This window comes from Mercenaria mercenaria, chromosome 9, assembly GCF_021730395.1.
Source record: "Mercenaria mercenaria strain notata chromosome 9, MADL_Memer_1, whole genome shotgun sequence".
Taxonomy (NCBI): Eukaryota; Metazoa; Mollusca; class Bivalvia; order Venerida; family Veneridae; genus Mercenaria; species Mercenaria mercenaria.
The window spans coordinates 23,692,178-23,703,274 of record NC_069369.1 but is presented as its reverse complement, the minus strand read 5'-3'; the positions used below and the strand labels follow the sequence as shown (position 1 = coordinate 23,703,274).

The 11,097-nt window shown below is 34.6% G+C and overlaps 1 protein-coding gene across 3 annotated transcripts in view; it reads right to left on the bottom strand.

Moving 5' to 3' along the window:
• Nucleotides 1–228: 228 nt before the first annotated feature.
• LOC123546718 (uncharacterized) overlaps nucleotides 229–11,097 on the bottom strand; it is a 102,004-nt gene continuing 91,135 nt past the window's right edge. For all 3 annotated transcript variants that reach the window (XM_045333216.2, XM_053551027.1, XM_045333217.2), the window contains exons 2-5: nucleotides 8,653–8,808; nucleotides 7,973–8,124; nucleotides 3,529–3,642; nucleotides 229–1,744 (exon numbers count right to left, since the gene is read on the bottom strand). In XM_045333216.2, the coding sequence (XP_045189151.2) occupies nucleotides 1,511–1,744; nucleotides 3,529–3,642; nucleotides 7,973–8,124; nucleotides 8,653–8,808 (656 nt within the window). In that variant the 3' untranslated portion in view covers nucleotides 229–1,510. The remainder of the gene's footprint in view (nucleotides 1,745–3,528; nucleotides 3,643–7,972; nucleotides 8,125–8,652; nucleotides 8,809–11,097) is intronic.

Sequence of the window (11,097 nt, the reverse complement as noted above, 5' to 3'; positions counted from 1 at the left end):
CATATTTGTTTTTCGTTAGTTCTTTATTCTTCCTCTATAATAGAAGTCCAGAAAAAATAATGGGTATTGGAAGGTGTTGCATTTTCAAAATCTACCTTGAACAGGCTAAAACGGAGTCTGTCAATGTTTCGATTTGCCCTATTCGTATGAGTCAGTAGGATCTTCTTACAGATTTTATTACATATCCTGTTTCATATTAAGAAGACAAAAACAAGCATAAAGTCAAACACAGTTTATGAGGGTTTTACTATACTTTAATAATCACCCGCCTTTTTATACGAAATTCCAAATTTCTTAAAAAACATTAACAAAAATATTTTACAAGACTGTTAATTTACTCACATTTGAGCATTTTTGCCATGAGTTTCTTATTTATTAACTCGAAATTTCGAGATAATAACACTATTTCGAGATAAATATATTAAAATGTCGAGTTTCTAATTCGAATTTTTGATATAGTAACTCGAAATTGTGAAAAAAATCCGACTTACTAATTACCATGCTACACGTGGATGTACAGGCTTTGTACACTGCTTTCGATTTTAACAATCCAAGTGTCAATAAAAGTTTTCCAGTAACATTTGTAGTCTTTGACAGACGGACAGACATTAACATTTTGCCGTAAAAAGACAGTTCAGTTAGCATCTCGAAAACTCGAGCTGATAAATAAAACTCTCTTGTCACTAATGCTCTTCCGTATATAACTGAATACGAAATCCAAATGTGTCTACAGTTAGTCTTTTTTGTAGGTATAACAATTATTTACAGTTTAGGAGTAACAAGTGTACTTGTCTCGCCTGGTAATTGTTGTAATAATGTGCTCATTAGGGCACCATACTTCAGCTATCAGATTAACTGTTTGATATCATGGTGCAAATGAAAACCGTCTGCAAAACGTCTTTCAAAAACACAAATTATGTTTAATCAATGTTCACCCATCACTGGTCTTGTCATGGCCGTTTGTAAAGGTTTTTTTTATCGTGCTAGTAAACGTCTCTATAAGGACGTTTGTGTCTCATACCGTACCATTTTGCACCGTAGATGACAAGACCTATGGATTATGTGATAGAAGTGCGACGATACGGTATACTTGCTTCATCTGTTCCACATTTTCTACGATATACTAAAATGTCAAAGCAATACGATATGCTATAAAAGTCAACATTTTGAAGAAGTAAAAACTAAAACTCAATAATACTCAATAATACGTATTATGTACAAATAGATGATTCGAACTACGTAACCCATCCCCCCGGAAGACATATATCTAAACCATTGATGCCGTCGAGTAACGATATACAGCTGTATTGTATTACCCGCTTGCCTTGTACATAAATGAAAATATTCAAGCGAGAAAGCAGTTTTAGTCAAACGACTGTTATACTGCTAAACCAAAACTTTTATGCCAACCCGGTACCTCCCTTGTGACTTTTGTATCTTTGCATGAGAAGAAATACTTCAATATGAGGTAAATGAATGACTACACAGAACCGACAGAAGCCGATGCCATTTATTGTCCTGATGAACGGTCTCTTTCATTTCTCATCCTTTGTCTCCTTCGAAGTATTTTTCTGTAACGTTCAATTTGTTCGTTGAGTAAATATGACCTTTCTTGCTGCGGAAGTGGTTCCGGTTTAATCTCAAGCGAGGCTGCGTCTAATGCACATAGGCCATCTCTTATCCGGAAGTCGTCCATTGAGATATCACCTTCATATCCGGTTTCTGTCTTAGCCTCGAAGATAAGCTGTAAGAAAATTATCCTCTTAAATTATTCTTTTTCATTTCTGACTTTAAAACTTCAACACAGGGCTAGACAAAATATGCCGGCCTGTTTTAAGTTCTGCGACTCAGTAAAATATTAGTTTACTAGTATTTTACCCAAAATACTACAGGTATTTGCTTGATAATCATCATGTTCAAATCCCCAGTGTTACTTAAATTGGGAACAATCTTTGAATAACCGATCAGTATTCTAATGTTGACAGCCTAGCTTCACTACAGTCACATGACTGAAATACTGTTGAAAAACGGCGTTAAACCCAAAACAAACAAACAAACAAAATAGTCACCAACAGCAATTATAAAGGCCAAGTCGCCTTTTTAAAGGTTCTAATAATTTACTTCGAAGCTATATAAGGCAGGGTATGTACAAACACAGATTGCCTCAGCTGGGATCTCTTTGTTCGATTATAATGTGATTTATTCACTAGAACCATTTATTATATTGCAATCCAGTTCAATCCGTAAAGCTTCTCATAAAAGACTGACGCTGTGGTCACGCCAGACTACGAAACCAGCGGTCATGAGTCCGATCCCCTGCTTTTTTGATTTAATTAATGTATCGGAAAAAGAACATAGTGTATGGATGCTTTAAACCTTGCTATGACTTTTGTCCTTTGACCGATGACCGCAAAAGCAATAGGTGTAATCAAATAACCACAGACAATCATCCTGGGACGTTTGAGGCATATAGGCCAAAGCATTCTTCAATTATCTATAAGAAACGCTTGGTTTACACACATACAGACGCAGAGACAAAGGGATAGACGGACGGGCTTTTTTGACACAAACACTACGGTTCTTCATTCATCGATTAAAACTAATGTCCATGTCAAGGTCAATGTCACCGTGACCCTGCCCATGACCTTTGAACAACCGAGTTCAAAATCGATAGGGGTCAGCTGCCAACCACGTTTGAGCTACGTGTGACAGAGCGTTCTTCAATTATCGTTTTCAGTCAGAAGGTCACTGTGACCTTAATTTTTGACCTACATAGGAATCAACTGCTGGTCACAGGAAATTATCCTATGACATTTGACGCCTTGACAACCTTTGACCTAATGTTCCCAAGGAGATACTGGTCAACTACTAACTACAGACAATCATCCTATGAAGTTTAACACCTGTAGGCAAAAGCGTTATTGTATTATCGATCGAAAACCGTTTTAGCCTCAAGGTAACTGTGACCTTGATCCTTGACCTACTGACCTTTAAATCTATATTAGTCTTGTACTGACCACAGGCAATCATCCTATGAAATTTGACGTATGTAGGCCAAAGAGTTCTTCAGTCATCAGTTGAAAACCGTTTTCAGTTTCAAGGTAACTGTGGCCTTGATCATTGTTCTGCTACACCCAAATACAATAGGAGTCTTTTACTGAACACAGACAATCATGCTATGAAGATTGACACCTGTTGGTACGACTGTCTTCAGTTAATGGTCGGAAATCGTTTTCTGTCACAAGGTCACTGTGACCTTGACCCTTGACCTACTGACCATAGAAATAATAACAGTGTTTAAATGTTCGATGGCAATCACCATATGAAGGTTGACGCATGTACGTCCAAGCGTTCTTCAGTTATCGATCGAAAACTAACAAACTGACTGATGGACTGACGGACTACTTTATGCCTCCCCGTTTTAGGGGCATAATAAGGTATTAGTGTATTCAGACAATCAACTTATGAACATTGGTACAACATAAAATATATTTGCTGTAAGATATGCTAAAAGTTGTTAACAACTACCTGGTATCCAGAACGAGCTGTTTCCTCGTCAACAGAGATACCTGCTTTTATCCAGAGGTTGCCTTGGTTACCAAACACCCGCCATACTGCACGGAACTCGTCACTGGTCAGAAGCTACAAACAAAACATAGTTTAATTGTAGGGATGTTCTGTCAAATAACCTGTGGAAGGTTTGCACAATGTGTCATTATAATTTCCAAAAGGAAACTATATAAACAGCGAGTCCAAATACTGGGCGCCATTTATGAGAATTTAAGACATATGCTGAAATAGGTACTAATATCTATAACAAGATCATGGAAGCATTGGACGCAACCGAGCAAAGCAAACAGCTTACCTGGAGAACCCGAGTACGGTCATGAAATGTAATGACACGTGCATCATTCTCAGGCCGCTTAGGACCAGCGTAAACGGAATTCTATTATACCGGTCTCAATGTATCAGAAAAGATTCCAACACTGATTTCTTGCTGGCTATAACTAATTTGTGCACTTTGGACACCTGATATTAATGCATTTTAATCTTTGATTACGCACGTGTTTGTCTTTTCCATAAGCTTAAAAAAGGTAAATAGACGTTGCCACGCTACCTATTGAAATCAATGATCTCTGACTGATAAGTTGTGCCTTATTAGATACATTTTGGGGGATTTTTAAGCCACACCGACATTATTGTGATCAATATTACAACTTTCCATATTGCAGCTTGTGGTGGCACAGAAACACTACTTGAACTTGTCCGGGGATATTTAAGAAACGTTTAGTCACCTAGATAGAACCACCAACCTTCCGTAGGTCAGCTGCATGACTCCCTTACATAATAGAAGTCTATACCCAAAGCAAGGTTCCAAAACCACAGCATTAAGTTACAAATGATTTAAGGTCATTCTGTAACGGAGACACCGCCCACTCCGCTTAATACCGTTGTTTCGGCGGTGATATCCACACGAGTCGTAATTAGAGAGAGGTCCGAATATATGAGCTACATATTCAACTCTTATTTATGAATATTGATATTCCTCTGAATATATTTAAATTAAATAATTTAATGACATTTTTACATGCTCCTGTCTTGCAGTGGAAGAGAGGGGTGGGCATGTATCCTTGTTAAAATTTCGAAAAGAATCACCTCACGCCTCATCTTGCTGTAAACAGTTTTATTACCTTGCTGTATACTTTTTGTTACCTTGTTTTATACTTTTTTGTTATCTTGTTGTATACTGATTTTATTGCCTTGTGATATACTGTTTTGTTACCTTGTTGTATACTGTTTTTATTGTCTTGCTATATACTATTTTGTTATCTTGTTGTATACTGTTTTATTACCTGGCTGTAAACTGTTCATATTACCTTGCTGTATACTGTTTTGTTACCTTGCTGTATACTGTTTATATTGCCTTGCTATATCTATTTTGCTACCTTTTTGTATACTGTTTTTATTACCTGGCTGTAAACTGTTCATATTACCTTGCTGTATACTGTTTTGTTACCTTGTTGTATCCTGTTTTATTACCTTGTTGTATACCGTTTTTACTACCTTGCTATATACTGTATTGTTACCTTGTTGCATACCATTTTATTGCCTTGATGTATACTGTTTTATTACCTTGATGTATACTGTTTTATTACCTTACCATATACAGTTGTTATTACCTTGCTGTTTAATGTTTTTATTGCCTTGCTATATACTGTTTTGTTACCCTGTTGCATACTGTTTTGTTACCTTGTTATATACTGTTTTATTACCTTGCTGTATACTGTTTTCTTACCCTTTTTGTATAGTGTTTTTATTATATTGTTTTTTACTTTTTTACTACCTTGCTGCCTTGCTGTAGACTGTTTGTATTGCCTTGATGTATACTTTTTTTATTACCTTGATGTATACTGTTGTTATAACCTTGCCGTTTACAGTTTTTATTATTTTGTTGTATACAGTTTTTATTACCTTGCTGTATAATGTATTTATTGCCATGCTATATACTGTTTTGTTACATTGGTAAATACTGTTTTATTATCTTTCTGTGTACTGTTTTGTTACCTTGTTTATACTGTTTTAATTATCTTGCTGTATACTGTTTTATTACCTTGCTGTATAATGATTTTATTACCTTGCTGTATACTGTTTTTTATAACCTTGCTGTATACTGTTTTTAATACCTTGATGCATACAGTTTTTATTACCTTGCTGTAAACTGTTTTTATTGCTTTTCTATATATTGTTCTGTTACCTTGTTGTATACTGTTATTATTACCTGGCTGTAAACTGTTTTATTGCCTTGTTGTATATTGTTTTATTACCTTGCTGTATACAGTTATTATTACCTTGTTATATACAGTTATTACTAGTTTGTTTTATACTGTTTTGTTACCTTGTTGTATACCTTTTTTATTACTTTGTGGTATACTGTTTTGTACCGTCTTGTATACTGCTTTTATTAAATGGCTGTATACTGTTTTATTACCTTATGGTATACTGCTTTGTTACCTTGTTGTTGTATACTGCTTTTAATTGCCTTGATGTATACTGTTTTATAACTTTGCTGTATACTGTTTTGTTACCTTGTTGTAAACTGTTTTTTTAATTGCCTTGTTGTATACTGTTTTACTACCTTGCTATATACTGTTTTGTTACCTTGTTGTATACTGTTTCTATTGCCTTGATGTATACTGTTTTATCATCTTGCTGTACACTATTCTGCTACCTTGTTGTATTCTGTTTTTCACTGCTTTGTTGTATACTGTTTTCATTACCTTCCTATATACAGTGTTGTTACCTTGTTGTATACTGCTTTTATTACCTTGCTGTATACCTTTTATTACCTTGCTGTATACTGTTTTTGTTACCTTGTTGTATACTGTTTTTAATTGCCTTGTTGTATACATTTTTATCACCTTGCTGTATACTGTTTTTAAGTGCCTTGTTATATACTGTTTTTACTGCTTTGCTATATACTGTTTTGTTACATTGTTGTATACTGTTTTAATTGCCTTGATATATACTGTTTTATCGCCTTGCTGTATACTGTCTTGTTACCTTGTTGTATACTGTTTTTAATTGCTTTGTTGTATACTGTTTTATTACCTTGCTGTATACTGTCTTGCTACCTTGTTGTATACTGTTGTTATTACCTTGCTGTATACTGTTTTATTACCTTGTTGTATACTGTTTTGTTACATTGCTGTATACTGTTTTGTTACCTTGATGTATACTGTTTTGTTACCTTGTTGTATACTGTTTTATTACCTTGTTGTATACTGTTTTATTACCTTGTTGTATGCTGTTTTATTACCTTGCTGTATACTGTTTTGTTACCTTGTTGTATACTGCTTTTATTACCTGTTGTATACTGTTTTATTACTTTGCTGTATACTGTTTTGTTACCTTGTTGTATACTGTTTTTTAATTGCCTTGTTGTATACTGTTTTACTACCTTGCTATACACTGTTTTGTTACCTTGTTGTATACTGTTTCTATTGCCTTGATGTATACTGTTTTATCATCTTGCTGTATACTATTCTGTTACCTTGTTGTATTCTGTTTTTCACTGCTTTGTTGTATACTGTTTTCACTACCTTCCTATATACAGTGTTGTTACCTTGTTGTATACTGCTTTTATTACCTTGCTGTATACCTTTTTATTACCTTGCTGTATACTGTTTTTGTTACCTTGTTGTATGCTGTTTTTAACTGCCTTGTTGTATACCTTTTTATCACCTTGCTGTAAACTGTTTTTCATTGCCTTGTTATATACTGTTTTTACTGCTTTGCTATATACTGTTTTGTTACATTGTTGTATACTGTTTTAATTGCCTTGATATATACTGTTTTATCACCTTGCTGTATACTGTCTTGTTACCTTGTTGTATACTATTTTTAACTGCTTTGTTGTATACTGTTTTATTACCTTGCTGTATACTGTCTTGTTACCTTGTTGTATACTGTTGTTATTACCTTGCTGTATACTGTTTTATTACCTTGTTGTATACTGTTTTGTTACATTGCTGTATACTGTTTTGTTACCTTGATGTATACTGTTTTGTTACCTTGTTGTATACTGTTTTATTACCTTGCTGTATACTGTTTTATTACCTTGCTGTATACTGTTTTGTTACCTTGTTGTATACTGCTTTTATTACCTGTTGTATACTGTTTTATTACTTTGCTGTATACTGTTTTGTTACCTTGTTTTATACTGTTTTTAATTGCCTTCTTGTATACTGTTTCATTATTACCTTATTGTATACTGTTTTATTACCTTGTTATATACGGTTTTCATTATCTTGTCGTATACGGTTTTCATTACCTTGCCGTATACAGTTTTTATTAACTTTCTGTGTACACCTTTTATAACCATGGTGTATAACGTTTTTATTTCCTTGCTGTAGATAGTTTTATTACCTGCCGTATACAGTTTTATTATCTTGCTGTAAAAAGGTTTTATTACCTTGCTGTATACTGTGAACGTGCCCGTTGTTCGTCCGTGCATGTGATAGAAAAACTCGATACACTGCGGGTTTAAACCTCGATATTTTGGTGTATACATCTTTGCTGTCTGGCCCTTGGATTTACCGGAGGCTTCTATGTACATGTAGTGTCCTGGAGCATAGAAATGATCGATGTCAGATTGCCTCAATATGCGGTCACATTGAAGGAAGAACCCTTAATGTCCCAATGGACAAAACCATATACAATAACAGGTCGTTCGAATGATCTACCATCTAATCATTACCATTTCGACAGAACTTAAATAACCTTTGAGCCGTGCCAGCATGGATCCAGACCAGCCTGCGCATCCGCGCAGTCTGGTCAGGATCCATGCTGTTCGCTTTCAAAGTCTATTGCAATTAGAGAAACTGTTAGCGAACAGCATGGATCCTGACCAGACTGCGCGGATGCGCAGGCTAGTCTGGATCCATGCTGGTCGCAAACCCACTACGTTGGTTTTCCCATGGCACGGCTCCTTTGGTCTTGTACTATACTTGGTACATGTGGCAGTACACATTTTAAAATGTTAGCATCTATGTACGCTATGTATCTTTAATCAGAACCAATATCGGTTTCACGTGTTCTGGTTTAAAGAATCACGACGCTTACATGTATTTAATCTGTAAAATGCTAGCTTACCATTCCTGTCTTTACAAGTGTGGTCATTGTCGGCACCGGTGTTTGCAGAGGGAGTTCGGCCCTGGATTCTCTCCCAGTCGAAGTCATCAGTAACATTCTCCTGTGTGAAGCCACAAAGGTCAGGGTCCTCAAAGCCACAAAACGTCTGAGTCTTCGCTGGAAAGACAAAAAATGAGCCGTGCCATGGGAAAACCAACATAGTGGGTGTGCGACCAGCATGGATCCAGACCAGCCTGCGCATCCGCGCAGTCTGGTCAGGCTCCATGCTGTTCGCTTTTTAAGCCTATTGGAATTGGAGAAACTGTTAGCGAACAGCATGGATCCTGACCAGACTGCGCGGATGCGCAGGCTGGTCTGGATCCATGCTGGTCGCACACCCACTATGTTGGTTTTCCCATGGCACGGCTCAAATGTGGAAGCTGGAATTTCTATCGTCATTTATTAGCCTTACCGTTCTATATCATTTTATTTAATTGAAATCGGAACTTGATACAAAATTATATCTCATTTTAATAAACTACTACCACATGACAATCATGTCAGCAAAATGACAATCATTGTCAACTTAATGACAATAATGTCATTTATAATAACACACGGGTGAGTTTTATATCATAATATACACACATTTCCAATTTATTTCAAACCTTATGGTGTATCTTGCTTTTATACTGACTTCTATACCCCATAAATGCTGTAGAAACTCATCAACAACTATTGTCAAAAAGTAAGTTTACAATCAAAACTGATTTTTGGTGATAATTCGAAACTTACTTTGACATTTCAAAAAAAAAAAAAAGAGAGAATAAAACGGGCTTTTTACAATTTGAAATACCTACATATATTTTAAAATACTTACATATTTAATATACTTTGAAATACTAACATATAAATATGTATATTTTCAGTGCTTTACTGGGTACTTAAAACTAATCAAAGAAATCACAAAACAGATGATTCAAACCATTTTACTGGAAGACATTATCAAAAACTATTTGTGTTGGAAAATTTGTTGCGTGTACATCCGTACAATCGTTTCTGGACCGTTCATACAGTAAGCTGATCTGTTAATATTTGTGTTTGTAGCATCTACAAGATTTTCAAATTGACTGATCAAAGTAATTTTATAAATCATAGATTCATGTAGATGACAAAATTTACAAATTTTAAATGTTGTCTTGTCGGGACTTCATCTTTGAAAAATGCCCGTATTTATATTTACTTAAAACGAATTTACACTGCTATAGAATTCAGAAATTAAGACTTTTTTTGGACGTGGTAAACTGCTTTGAAAACTGATCGAGACATCAAAAGATCGAGTTTAATTTAATATCTATTCATTGTATTAATCAGAATGTCTAAATTACTTCCTAAAATGCTGATTTATTTTCCGAATACTTTATTAATGTCAGTGGCGTTTATGTCGAAAATGTGACTTGTAAAGCAAGGAGTGATTATTTTTTAAAAAAAAGTATGTGTGCGTATTCGTTTCCTAAAACATATCCATGCTGGGTTATCAGCCAAATTTTGTCAGATTACTTGAACAGTCCAAGTTAGAGCTACAAAGAAAAAAAGTCGCTCAAAGTAAATGAGTTCATAATTTGTGCTTATTGTTTATTTAATCAACTGAAACTGTTTCGCACGTGATAGGTTATATGGCGACTTTCCAGCTTAATCAACTGGAACTATTTCGCTTATTTATCTCAATATTACAGCAAATCAAATATAAACTGATTTTTGTATCTAATTAGACATAAGGGAGACTTGTCTCGCGTCCATGTTATAATATATAAATATATTTATTGGTGGTATTGGTGGTATTAATAATATCATCCATTAATTAAGAGGAAAGCATTTTGTTGCGATACTATTTGTTTATTACAATGCATATAGACAATAAAAACGGAACCTTTTTGATGCCAGCTTGCCAGATTAGCATGTAATAATAATAAGAAGAAGAAAAAAATGTGTTCATTAAAGTGACATGTGATATATACAATATAGCAAAACATATAAATAACAAAACAAGAATCACCCGGCCCCATGGACCTATAAGTCACTATCGAAATATAATAGTAATAATACAGTGTAAATTTAAATTAACTATAACGTAAGCATATATATATATTTATGAACAACTTAACTAAGATTATATAGTGGTAAGTCATACACTAAAACCCTGTGTGATCATTTATACATTTAGATAAATAGATTTACGTCTATACAAATATGCTTGAACTAGATATTTTGCAAACTTTCTCACATGGTGTTTTGTCAGAAAAGTAATATTTGTGTTGACTGTTTTTCTACTTGTACCGCTATTTTTTCTTTCAGAACGACTTTTTTATTGACGAAAGCATTCATACATAGCGAGCAGCTATTTCATAGCGAACGCATTTCACATCAGTTATTTAGAAGAACAAATTGTACACTGAGTTTCATGAG